General features: G+C 46.5%; 1 protein-coding gene across 1 annotated transcript; it reads right to left on the bottom strand.

Moving 5' to 3' along the window:
* Positions 1 to 519: 519 nt before the first annotated feature.
* WDR83OS (WD repeat domain 83 opposite strand) lies at positions 520 to 13,679 on the bottom strand. Its single transcript, XM_061422010.1, has 4 exons — positions 13,572 to 13,679; positions 1,483 to 1,588; positions 1,012 to 1,109; positions 520 to 916 (listed from the first exon to the last, which is right to left on the bottom strand). Exons 1-4 carry the CDS (start codon positions 13,619 to 13,621, stop codon positions 850 to 852), a joined length of 321 nt encoding a protein of 106 aa, XP_061277994.1. The 5' UTR covers positions 13,622 to 13,679; the 3' UTR covers positions 520 to 849.
* Positions 13,680 to 13,730: the final 51 nt, after the last annotated feature.

Genomic DNA, 13,730 nt, shown 5'->3' with positions numbered 1-13,730 from the left:
GGATTCTAGGGTATTCCATCGACCTTCAGGGCTATGGTTTGCAAAGGACCTAGGTTGGCTAGGAGCTGAGGTTAATGGGGGCTCTGTTTTGTCCTATGGATTGAGACGTTAAATAAAGGAATTACCCTTACAGTGCTGGAGACGGGAGACCTCCAGCCTTGTTCAAGAGATATCAGTGTCCTCCTGTGAGCAGTGAGAACCTGACATAGGGGAGAACTTCCTACCTTCCCCAGTCCCTACCAGTCCATCCGATGTGCTGACATTACCCTCACTCTTCTGAGAAAACCAAAGCCCAGATTCCTTAGATCAGCAGAGCTATCTTCTGAGTTGTCAGAGGGCAGAGATCACTGTTTAGCCTCTGGCAGCTGGCTTAAGGCTTGAGTCTTGCGAAATAAGCAAATGAACTAACCAAAAGGCTCCAGACTGGGGCCCCACCCCAGACCTGACTGAGTGGGAAGGTGGAGCCCTTCCCTCTATTAGGACAAACAGCCCCCATGCACAGGAGAGAGGGGTCGCAGAGAACAGCCAGAATGCAAAACTTTATTAACGGGTTTCAACAAGAAAATGAGTGGGTACACCTAGAAACATGGATAGCGTCTCCCCTGGGAGCAGGCAGGGCAGGAAAAGGTGGGGATCGGAGGTTAGGCCCAGGGGATTCCTCTCTCTGCTCCAGCAGCCGTGAGATCCCAGGGTCAGGGCCAGGTTCCCTCTGTCCAGCTGCAGACCCAGAGACTGCCTCGCCAAGGGAAGCCCAGCACCGCAGCTGACGGCAGGAGGCTGAGCAGCCACAGGTGAGGCCTAGGGCAAGGTGGCTAGAGAGGCCCAGGACGTGACCCCTCTAGGCTGACATCACCAGGGGGGCGTCATGGGCTGAGGGTTCTGCAGATATGACATCACCACGGCAGAGATGGACAGCCTGAGATGGGAGAGAGGTGTCAGTCCAGGATGGAGAGGCGGGGGGGGCTCCCACCCCTCCCCCAGGAGTCCCTCCCTCCCCAGACCCAGCCTCACATGAAGCTACTCATCATCTGCTTCGTATCCTCAGAGCTCCGGGAGTTGGCAAAGCTGATGAAGGAGCAGTAGACAGCGACCCAAGCACACCACTTCAGCTGGAAGAGGTGGGTGGACAGATGGGTTAGGTCAGTGAGAGGCACCCCAATGAGCCATTCTCCCACCGGTTCCAATCCCAGTTTCACCTGTTGCAGCTCCAGCCTTGATCCCCAGGAGTCCCTCAGTCTCAGCCTCCCAAAGCTAACCTCAGGTACCCAAGTTCTGGTCCTACTCCCTGAACTGCATCTCTGACCCCACCATGTCCCCTCAGGCCTAAGAAGCCTAGCCCTTGACATCCCCCATCACCCTAAGGACCTCACCAAGTTGCCTTAAAGCCTCAGACCAACATCCAATGTGCCCATCCTGACCCGGACCTCTGGCTTCACGACAGCTCTGGCTTTCTCCACTTAGCATCACCCGAGCCCTGCCCACCTTGAGCATGAGGCCGCACATGCTGAAGATCATGCCGAGCAGGTTCATGTAGTCTGGTGTCGGATCATCCAGGGCTGGGTTACACTCGCTCGGTGGGGGCTTGTACCTGCGGCAGGCTCAGGGTCAGGGGCACTCGACTTCTACCCCTAGGGTGGGCAGATGCTTCCCTGGGCCTCCAACCCACAATCTGAGACCCATCCCCATTGTTAAAAATAAAACCACAGGTCCAAAATGGAGTCATTTATGCTAGGCCATGCCACTAAACTGGGGCTTACTACCTAGCCTGAATGGAGCGTCAGCCTCCTCCAGAAATGTAGTCTCTGACATTGTAATCATCCTTTTTTCTGTTTATGACTTCCTTGCCCCACCTTTAAAAACCTTTCCGTTTCTATAGGCCTTTAAGGCTCCCCTCTACTTGTTAGACAAGATGTTGCCTGATTCATGAATCCTTCAATAAAGCCAATTAGACCTTTAGAATTTACTCAGGTGAATTTTGTTTTTCAAGAGATTTGGTAGCAGCAACAGGATCCAAAGTGAACCTCTGACATTCAGGGACAACAAGGAACACAAGGAGGGGTACCATGAATCCCCTTCTGAGTTCACGGTCTTTCTCGCTGGATCTGGAGGCCATGGGTAAGTTCCTCTCAGTTCTGAGCTCTGCTCTCTTTGTGTCATGCTCCCGACCTAACTGGCTTTCCAGCCAGTTCCCCATTTGTCTGGAATCACTAGTTCCATGTTGGGAGCTGCTGGTGGTTCTGACTACAGTTCCTCATTTGGCTGGAAACCCTAGGCCCTTGGTTCTGTTCCCAGATTCCTTGTTGGGACGTGCTGGCGGTTTGGTCTGCAGTTCCCCATTTGTTTGGAATCAGCCCACAGTCCCCATGTAGGATCTACTCCTGGTTCAAGCCTTTCTCCAGCCCCAGGTTCCATGTAGGCAGTCAGTGATGGTGTGCACAGGGCCTTTTTCTTGGCCAGGCCACAGTAACTGGTTATGGCTGCAGTGTTACAGTATTCATGTCTGTCTGTCTTCCTTTGTGTAGATAAAGGCCAGCCAAGAGAGATGGGAGCATCTCTGACCCCACCATGTCCTTTAATGAGTCTACCCATTGGCACACCTGCTTATTTTTATGACCAAGAACTATAATCTCAGAAGCTGTAAATATCTACAAAAATGGCAAAGTATGACTAAAAACAACCTAGAATTACTATGGCTGTCATGGGGAAGGTTTCCCTGAGACAAGACTGCCCTTGAAAGTGAGGGTTTCAGGACTTCCCTGGCGGTCCAGTGGTTTAAGTCTCCAAGCTTCCACTGCAGGGGTCTCAGGTTCTATCCCTGGTTGGCGAACTAAGAGCCTGCATTCCATGGGGCATAGCCAAAAAAAAAAAAAATCCTCAACCAGACAAAGCTTGCAAAACAGCAACTGTACTTCCCTGATAGGGCAGTGGGTAAGAACCCACCCGTCAATGCAAAGAACACGGGTTCCATCTCTGGTCTGGGAAGATTCCACGTGCTGTGGAGCAACTAACCTGTGCACCACAACCTCTGAGCCCGAACTCTAGAGCCTACGAGCTGCAACTACCAAGCCTGTGTGCTGCAACTGCGGAAGCCCATATGCCTAGAGCCTGTGCTCCGCAACAAGGGAAGCCACTGCAATGAGAAGTCCGCATAGAGCAGCCCCTGCTCGCTGCAACTAGTGAAAGCCTGCACAAAGCAACGAAGACCCAACACAACCATAAATAAATAAAATTTTTAAAAAGCAACAGACCTTTTATAAACCGTTCCTAGAATCTTCCCTACCCCTACTGACTGGTCTGTTATTCAAACATGCAAAACAAAGAAAGGTGAATCCGACCGACTTTAAGACACTTGCTTGGAAGCCCTCCTCCTATGGTGCTTCGGTTCCATGTGATAGTCACCTAACCTGCTCTAGTGGCCCTGTTTGCTCACAGATTATCTCCTGAGATTAGTGGATTGATAAAAATACAGAAGAGAGGATAGGAGACCACCAGGCTGATGGAGCCAATGACCACAGCTGAGCACTTTGAAATGACCTTAGAGTAAGACTACAAGCAAAAATTCTCCAAGTTGTTGGTCTTACAGTTACAACAGCTCCAAGACCAGAGAGCTAAAATAATGCCCTCCTAGGGGTCCGCCAACAAAACGCTGGCCCAAGGACCAATGTCTCAAATGTAATCAACTTGCCCCCATATCTGCCTCCTCAGTATTCCGAGGGATTCTCTGGTAAGCTGTTATTTGTAATCCCCTTAAACAGCCAAGGGGAAAATAAAATTAAATCTAATGGGAAACCTTATCAAATTCTCGATACTTGTTGTTGTTCAGTTCTGTGACTCTGTCAGACCTTCCCTCTGAATGCACCTGCCTCACACCGCTTGTTCCCTCTTCAGCAGGAATTCTCAAGATTGCAGGCCTTCCTTTGGTCCCTCACAGCCAAGCTATGTGCTGAGACTCTCACGTGTTTTCCTGAGATGTTGTTCAGTCACTAAGTCGTGTCTGACTCCTCGTGATCTCATGGACTACAGCATACCAGGCTCACCTGTCCTTCACTATCACCCAGTTTACTCAAATCCATGTCCATTGAGTTGGTGATGCTATCCAACCATCTCATCCTCTGCCACCCCCTTCTCCTTTTGCCTTCAATCTTTCCCAGCATCAGGGTCTTTTCCAATGAGCTGGCTCTTCGCATCAGGTGGCCAAAGGAATGGAGCTTCAGCAACAGTCCTTCCAATGAATATTCAGGGTTGATTTCCTTTAGGATTGACTGGTTTGATCTCCATGCAGTCTGGAGCTATGTTTTCACCCCATTCCCTTAGGATGACAACTCCCTCAGAGTGAAAAAGAGGTTTCCTAACTGGAAGAATCTAACAAAAGTTCAGAGAGAATTTCTACCTCAACCAGTACAAAGGACTGGGGGACTTCTGACTGAAAAACATTCTTTTTTCACTATGTGACGTAGCCCCAGTCGATCTATTTAGGTAGAGCTCTCCTTTCTAAGTTAAAAGGGCTAAGACATTTTGTTTCCAATGGGGACTTCACCTTAAAATTTCCTGACCAACGTGAACCAGATCTTTTATGTTCTTACAATCTGTCCTTGACGGAGAGGAAGAATTCCAACAAAAGTCCCTGAATTTAATTGAGGTGTCTCAAAATCTCTGGGTACTTTCTTTCTTTCTTTTGGGCTGCACCAAACCTACACTGCTGCGCACGGGCTTTCTCTAGTTGCGGCAAGCTGGGACTACTCTAGTGTCGGTGGCTTCTCTTGTTGCAGAGCGCAGGCTCTAGAGCTCCAGCTCGGTAGTTGCAGCGCACGGGTTTAGTTGCCCTGCGGCATTCGGGATCTTCCTGGACCAGGAATCGAAATCCTGGACCACCAGGGAAATCCTCTGTGCGTTGTTTCTAATACTGACATTGCAAGAATAAAAAATACAGAGCTTATAAAGATTCAGAGACACATAACTAAACCTCTCCCTCAATTACATCAATATCCTCTGAAGCCTAAAGCCACACAAAGCCGCACACTCACAAGAGAAGACCTAATGTCCCAGGGCTAATTAGGCACGCCCTATAGAAGCCACCACAACATGCAGATCCTGCCAGTCTGGAAACCTAATGGGTGAGGATGGTGACTTGTCCATAACTTAAGAGCCTCCCCCCACTCCAGCCCCAGGGGAAAGTTTCTTTTGTTTTTTAATTTTTATAGGGAGTATAGTTGATTTACAATGCTGTGTTATTTCAGGTGTCCAGCAAAGTGAATCAGTTATACATGTTCATATAGCCACTCTTCTTTTGATTCTTTTCCCATATAGGTCTTTACAGAGCACTGAGTAGAATTTCCTGAGCTACACAGTAGGTCCTTCTTAGTTATCTATTTTATATATACCAGCGTGTATGTGTCAGTCCCAATCTCCTGATTTATCCCTTCCCTCAGGAGCTTCTGGTGGCTCAGCAGTAAAGAATTCACCTGCAAAGCAGGAGACACAGGTTCAATCCCTAGGTCAGGAAAGTCCCCTGGAGAAGGCAATGGCACCCCACTCCAGTACTCCTGCCTGGAAAATCCCAAGGACGGAGGAGCCTGGTAGGCTGCAGCCCATGGGGTCGCTAAGAGTCGGACATGACTGAGCAACTTCACTTTCACTTTTCACTTTCAAGCACTGGAGAAGGAAATGGCAACCCACTCCAGTGTTCTTGCCTAGAGAATCCCAGGGACAGTGGAGCCTGGTGGGCCGCCGTCTATGGGGTTGCATAGAGTCGGACATGATTGAAGCGACTTAGCAGCCAGTATGCTTGCCTGGGAAACCCCATGGACAGAGAAGTCTAGCAAGCTACAGTCCATGGGGTTACAAAGAGTTAGACCAGACTGAGCAACTAAACAACAAGCAGGACTCAAGGGTTATTAGCAAAGTTATTTCCCCCTTCCCAGTTGTCCCAAACCTGGAACACCATTTTGTCATAAATTCCAGCAGGCTCAAAACACTGTTGTGGATCTTTTTCAGCCTTTTGCAGTATCTCTATAGATTCCAACAGCTGATGTCCATCTGCCTTAACTTGGAACAATTAGCAGTAAGCCTGGACACTCGTGCCTCAAGGGTTCACTGAGGCCCCTTCAGATTTCTCCCAAGTGCTCCGTCAAGATGTAAGGACCCACCAGTCCCCAGGAAATGAGCTCTTTCACAACAGGTGGATGACTGCTTACTGTGCTCAGTAACCAAAGACACATCCATAAAAGATTCCATTTATCTGCTAAAAAGTGATGGAAGAACTTTTCATACTGTGGTATGGAGAAGTCATCCTAGCTAAGACATGACTGGGCTTAAACTTTATGCTCATTAGAACAGACAGTCTTGTGGCCTCTCAGACAGACATCTGCTTTAACCATTAGACCAAAAAAAAAAAAAAAAAGTGCAGTTATCAGACTGTGCAGAATGTCCACTTTGAAGAGGGGATAAATGTTCTTTCACCTTATCCCCACAATACCAATGTACCAATTCCTTTGAATATGAGGTTCCCTTCCCTGACCTAAGGTCATGCTGTCTTGCTGTGTATGTGCTAATCTGTCTCTTGAAACCCTGAAGCAATGTACCCATTGTGTCTGATGTTTGTTCTTTGTTCGGACAAGACAGAACTGTGCTTCAGGCATCCAAATGGAGCCGGGTAGCCATGTTAATGCATCAGTGAGGACTTGAATTTTCTGAACTGTATCAAATTTAACCACACCACCAGCTATTCTTAAGACGGTATCTGCTAGCAGCTGCTAACTGCAACCTTATGGCCTCAACATCTTCAGACCCCAACGAATCCTTGCTTAACAAGCACCCGTATATCTTGCCGACTCTAATCATATTCCCCTTTTTTTTTTTGACCATACCTGCAGGCATGCAGAACTTCCCTGACCAGGGATAGAACCCATGCCCCTTGCAGTGGAAGCACAGTCTTAACCACTGGACCACCAGGGAAGTTCCAATTATAATTCTTGACAAACAAGTTCTGTAACTGCCGTTTTTGCCTGAATAAGCCTCTGCCATACTGTAGTCCGGCAAAACAATTCAAGTGCTTTTGAATCTATGTTTCCTGGGCTATGGCCTCCGTTTGGCTCAGATAAAATTCTTATTATAGGTTGGTTATTATTTCAGTTGACAAAAGGAACATAAACTCTTCAAGGGAAAATTAACAATTATCTGTAGATAATGTTCATTACCTAGTGCTGAAGGAACCCAACAAGGATCAGGCTAATCCAAGAATTTCCTAGGCCTACAACTAAGTGACAGCTGTGTGGATTTCTAGACTTGATTGGCTACTGTAGACTACGGGCTCCTAATTTTTCCCTATTCATTTCCCCACCCAATGACCTTACTCAACTTCTAGTCCCTGAGCCCCTTTCTAGGGAAGATATACATAAGTAGGCTTTTCTGAAGAGTAAAAAAAGTGCTTTAAGAACCACCAGCCCTAGACCTACCTAATTATTCAAGACCTTTCACTTTATTTGTGCATGAAAGAAATAACCAAGCCCTGGGAATGCTCACACAAGAGCATAGCAATAAACACAGCCTGTTTCTTCTCACAGCATTTAACTGGATTCAGTTGCCAGTGCCTATACCAACTGTCTTGGGTTACAGCTGCAACTACAAAGTTAGTAGAAGCTTCAGTAGATCTAATCTGAAGTAACAGCATTTATTTATAGACTCCTCACGCTGTCCAAAATCTTCTTAACTCTTGGGACTTCTCTGGTGGTCCAGTTCGACTCTGTGGGCCCACTGCAAGCAGCTTGGGTTCAATCCTTGTGGAAGGAACTAGATCCCACATGCCAAAACTAAAAGATCCTGTATGCTGCAACTAAGACTTGGAATAGCCAAATAAGTAAGTAAGTAAGTAAGTAAATAAATAAATAAATATATATATATATGCAGAGGGGGCATCTCCTGATCTCCCAAATGTATTAAAAAGGCAAACAAACAAAAAACTGGTCTTAACTCTGAATTGACTCAACATGTCTCTGCCAGCATATTAACCTTCTATGAGATCCTTTTGCTTCCTCCACTTACGCAACATCTTAAATGTTGCAACACCTTTAACTTGCTACATCACTACCCTTACTGACAAAGATAAGCCCCTTAACTGTCAGGTAAGAACATCCTGATATAATCTTGTTTGCTGATGGGCCATACTCTAAAATGAAAATGAAGAAGGGATACCTTGTTCCCAAACTGATTATGCTATTACTAACCATTATGAATTACTTGAAAAGGAAACTTCCCATAAATGAAAGTGGCCCAAAAAGCCCTTACCAGAGGGCTTGTTAATATTTTTACCAAGAATCAGTATGCCTTTAGGATTATCCATGATTTGGAGATGTTATGGAAACAAAGGGGTTTTCTGAAGTCCTCTCGGGCCCCCATCAAAAATGGGCAATAGGGACTTCCCTCATGATCCAGTGGTTAAGAATCCACCTGCCAATGCAGGGGACATGGGTTGGACCCCTGGTCCTGGAAGATCCCACATACTGTGGGGCAACTAAGCCCGTGCACCACAACTCTGAGCCCACGCTCTAGAGCCCGTGCTCCGCAACAAGAGAAGCCACCACAGTAAGAACCTGAGCACAGCAACCAGAGAGCAGCCTCTGCTCACCGCAGTAGAGAAAGCCTGCGCGCAGCAAGAAGAGCCAGGGCAGCCAAAAATATAAATTAAAAAAAAAAATTTTTTTAAAGGCAACAAGTAAACTACTCTTACTTTCTGAAGGTAAGAAATTACCTGTCATTAAAATTGAGACTCACACTAAAAGGACTGAACCAGAGTTCAGGAAATGCCCTAGTTACGTTTCATGCAAAGACAGCAGCAACAGAATCTATAAATATCATGGCATTGAGAATTCCCTGGCGGCCCAGTGGTTAAGACTCGGCACTTTCTCTGTGGTGACCTGGGTTCAATCCCTGGTTGGGGAACTAAGATCTGGTTTACAGAGCAGGAAAAATAAATAAATATTATGATACAGATAGATGAAGACCATTCTGCCTCAGCAAAACATGATCTCTCATTGCCAGACCCTGGCCATCTTGATGCCCTTGTAACATCAGTCTGTTCCTGAACAGAGAAATTAAGATGGGCAAACAATGGTTGTAAATTAGATAAACATTCAAGGCTATGGGAAACCCAAGATGGCCACGTGGTTCTTCCCAGCTCCCTGACAAATCTCATTTTTCAGTTTTTGCATTCCTTCACCCATCACAGTGCATTTTAAGATGACTCAAATGACGAATAGACATGGGTGGGGAGACAAAATCACAAAAGCAGTTTACCACCAATGTTTGACCTGTCAGGCCTGCAATCCTGGAAGAACCATCTGTGTTCCCAGAGGCCTCAGACCTCCCCACCCCGGACCTTCTGAGCACCTATTGCTGGACTTGATCCAACCACCACCCAGTATGGGTTATCAGTACGTTCTTGTTACTCTACACATGCTTTCCTAATGGGCTGAAGTCTTCCCTCGCCACAAGGCTAATGCCCTCACAATGGCAAGGAACCTGTTAGAAGATGTGGTTCCAACTTGGGGTCTACCTTCCATAGTCTTCAGGGACTGAGGCACCCACTTCACTGGGCAAATCGTACAAGCCTTAATGAAAACCTTGCAGACTCCTTGGAATTATCACTCTCCTTTTCACTTATCATCAGGCAAGGTAGAGAGAACTAATGGGATCCTCGAAAACCTCTAGACTGCTTAAACTACTGAACTCCCTTGGCCTAAGGTATTGCCTCTGGCCATGCCAACTGTTGCCAGTACCCTCTATGAAAACATACACTCACTCCACATGGAACAGTCACCAGTAGACCAATGTCCATTGCTCTACAACTTTCTGCTGATCCCTTGCTATCTAACGTTAATAGGACCAGCTACTGTAAGTCTTTCACGTCTTATGCTATCATTAACAGGTTTAAGAAGCCCTCCCAGATCCCAACTCAAAGGATCCTGTTGGTCACAGACTGGAGCCTGCTGACTGGGTATTCTGAAAACATCATCAGAGGAAAACAGCCCTCAAGCCCCATGGGAAGGGACCTTACCAAGTGCTCCTGACCACTGACAAAGATGCAAAATGAGAAGGCACTGAGCCGTGGGTACACATCCCACAGCTAAGGAAAGCTCCGTCAGACATCCAGTCCTAAACAGACGCTGGAGACCTCTGAATCAAACTGATGAGGAAGAGAATAGCTGGCGTCAAGGTGGACTGCTTCTGTCCCAGACACCAGATCAAGACCATATGTTAACTAGACTGAAACCCTTCTTCTTTTTCTTTTTTTTACTATGGTTTTCACCTGGAAAGATGATGTTCTCACCCTTATCTCCCAGCCATTGCTGAGGAAAGTAAGCTTTCAGACCGCTGGATTTGTCATTAAATATTCCAATCTGGGGGCTTCCCTGGTAGCTCAGTGGTAAAGAATCTGCCTGCCAAGGCAGGGCACACAGGTCCAATCCCTGATCCAGGAATATCTCCACATGCCGCAGAGCAGCTAAGCCCATGGACCACAATTAATGAGCCTGGGCTCTAGAGTCCAGGAACCCCAACTACTGAAGTCCGCATGCCTAGAGCCTGTGCTCCGCAACAGGAAAAAATCACTGCAATGAAAAGCCCTTGCACTGCAACCAAGAGGAGCCCCAACTTGCGGCAACTAGAGAAAAGCCCACACAGCAACAAAGACCCCCCAGCACAGCCAAAAATAAATAAATAAATAAAAATTCCAATCTGAGACTTCCCTGGCAGTCCAGTGGTTAAGACTCTGTACTATCAATGCAAGGAACAGTGGGTTTGATCCCTGACCAGGGAACTAAGATCTCGCATACCACATTGCACAGTCAAAAACAAAAACAAAAAAATTCCAATCTATTCATGATGCTAGAGACCTCCTGGTCCTCCTTGTGACCAGCTTTTCCTTCTATTCTCAAGGTCACAGGAAACTACAACCAAACCCCCTGAAAGTTTCTTATGCAATTCAACTTTCACAGCCAGAACAACCTATACCTTGTTTTTCCCTTTCTCCCATCATAACCGTACATACTCAATTAGACACAATTAACTGGTAAATCTCACTGCACTTGCACCCCACATTCTCATGATAATCTAGATCAGATCTGCCCCCACTCACTAAGAGACCTCACCAACTGCACCTATCTTGGCAAGGTGTTTGGAGCAACACTTCATATTTCAGGCTGGGAGAATCTATTCCCAAATGTGCTGAAAACCTGACTGACATCTGGCTTGAATGGTAACTGCAGTAATCCCTGTGAATGAATCCATTAACAGTACCCCCCTAATGGAAATGGTCTGTGCCCCGATAGGGTCTGTCTTTGTCCATAATGGTTATCATTCTCCTTTAGCCTCTGAATGCCTAGACAGCCAGTGCACAGAGGGCAATGCCTCTTAGGTTACTAAACTGGGCTCCTAACTTTCCACAAGGGAACTAAGACACCTCATTGGTCAAGTCCCCTGGATTTACATCATGAAGTTAAAAAGAATGATAAGGATTTCATGACTCAGGATTCGTGTCCTTTGGCAAGGCCATCAGCCCAAGAAAGATCCTTAGATTCTCTGGCCAGTTGTTCTTTTATAACAGAACAGCCCTTAATTAGGGGCTTACCTGGTAGCTCAGGCAGTAAAGAATTTGCCTGCAATGCAAGAGACCCAGTTCAATTCCTGGGTCAGGAAGATCCCCTGGAGAAGAGAATGGCAACCCATTCCAGTATTCTTGCCTCGAGAATTCCATGGACAGACCATGGGGTCGCAAAGAGTCAGACACGACTGAGCGACTAACACACAGTCTTTGTTTATCTTTTAGCTGAGCAAGGAGTGTCTATGCTGTGGTCAACACCACCTGCTACACTGGATTACTCCTTCTGGGGAAGCTGAAACTCAATTACATAAGATCATTGAGCAAGCCAGCTGGCATAAGAAGGTAACTCCTTCAAGGGGAATTTTTTTTTCTTTTTTTTCCTAAACCAGGGATTAAACCCTTGCTCACTGCACTGGCAGCACCAAGTCCTAACCAGCGCACCACCAGGGAAGTTCCAGTGGGAACTCTCTTTCATGTACTTGATTTTGCCTGGTTTTAATCCTGGAGAGCATGGCTCCAAAGTGCACTCCAAACATTGCTAATTATCCTGCTTATTATAATCATAATAATCTCCTTAATGCACTGAATTAGGCAGCATATTAAAAAGCAGAGACATTACTTTGCCAACAGAGGTCTGGCAAAGTAATGGTTTGCTGCTGCTGCTGCTGCTAAGTCACTTCAGTCGTGTCGGACTCTGTGCGATCCCATAGATGGAAGCCCACCAGGCTCCCCGTCCCTGGGATTCTCTAGGCAAGAACACTGGACTTCTACTCAAATACATCGTTTTTCCAGTAGTCATGTATGGATGTGAGAGTTGGACCATAAAGAAAGCTGAGGGCCAAAGAACTGATGCTTTTGAACTCCGGTGTTGGAGAAGATTCTTGAGAGCCCCTTGGACTGCAAGGAGATCCAACCAGTCCATCCTAAGGGAAATCAGTCCTGAATATTCATTGGAAGGACTGATGCTAAAGCTGAAACTCCAATATTTTGGCCACCTGATGCAGAGAACTGACTCATTGAACAAGACCCTGATGGTGACAAAGATTGAAGGCAGGAGGAGAAGGGGACGACAGAGGATGAGATAGTTGGATGGCATCACCAACTGGATGGACATGAGTTTGAGCAAGCTCTGGTAGTTGGTGATGGACAGGGAAGCCTGGTGTGTTGCAATCCATGAGCTCACAAAGAGTTGGACACGACTGAGCAACTAAACTGAATGCACTGTATTCTCTCAAAAGCTTTAAATGCATAATCACAGCCACTAATCATCAAGCAAAAGATCTCCCTATGACTAGAACATCAGAAAAATAACAAGAGAATAACCAACTCAGAGACTGTGAACCTGAAGCCAGCAAGGACCTGTGACTATCACAGGGGTTAACTATGAATAGCCTGCAAAAGAACAAAACTGAGAGAACCTCAGAGTAGCAGCTGAGAGTGGCGCTCATGCCTTAAGTTTTGATCACGTCTCTCAGTTAGACAGACTCTGATTGGGAGCGGGGAGGAGGGAAGAGAGAGAAGATTTGTTAAAAAGAATACCACAGATCCAAAAATCTGTACTTGGCCAAGCTACCAAATCGGGGCTTAATATCTAACCTAATAGAAGCTTCAACTTCCTCCAGAAATGCAGTCTTAATCGGTCAGTCACGAATTTTCTGGTCAGCACCAATGAGGCAGTCTGTCACATGGGCTCTCTCCCCTCTCCATCCTTCAAAAGGAAAATGAGGTAACCCCCACCTAATAAGACCCTTTTCTCCCCAAAAGGAAACTAATATAATCTGAAATCATCCTGTTTATGACTTCCTTGTCCTGCCTTTAAATAACACTTCCCTTTCTATAGCTCTTTAGCGCTCCCCTCTACTTGCTAGATGGGATGTTGTCCAATTTATGATCATTTGGTAAAGCCAATTATATCGTTTAAATTTACAGCTGAACTTTTTTCTTTTTTTAACACCATGACAACTAGGAGCCTCACCTCAGCACTTTGTTGGGCCTCCGTGGGTCCGACATATTGTTCGCGGACATAGCGAGTCAGAAGTCGCGCCTCTTCCGCTGCGGGAATCGCAGCTTCCGGCAGCTTCCGGCAACTTCCGGCAGCTTCCGGCAACTTCCGGCAGCTTCCGGCAGCTTCCAG

This window comes from Bos javanicus, chromosome 7 (genome assembly GCF_032452875.1).
Source record: "Bos javanicus breed banteng chromosome 7, ARS-OSU_banteng_1.0, whole genome shotgun sequence".
Classification (NCBI taxonomy): domain Eukaryota; kingdom Metazoa; phylum Chordata; class Mammalia; order Artiodactyla; family Bovidae; genus Bos; species Bos javanicus.
Note: the sequence above shows the minus strand (reverse complement) of the source record. Positions and strands in the feature narration are given on the sequence as shown.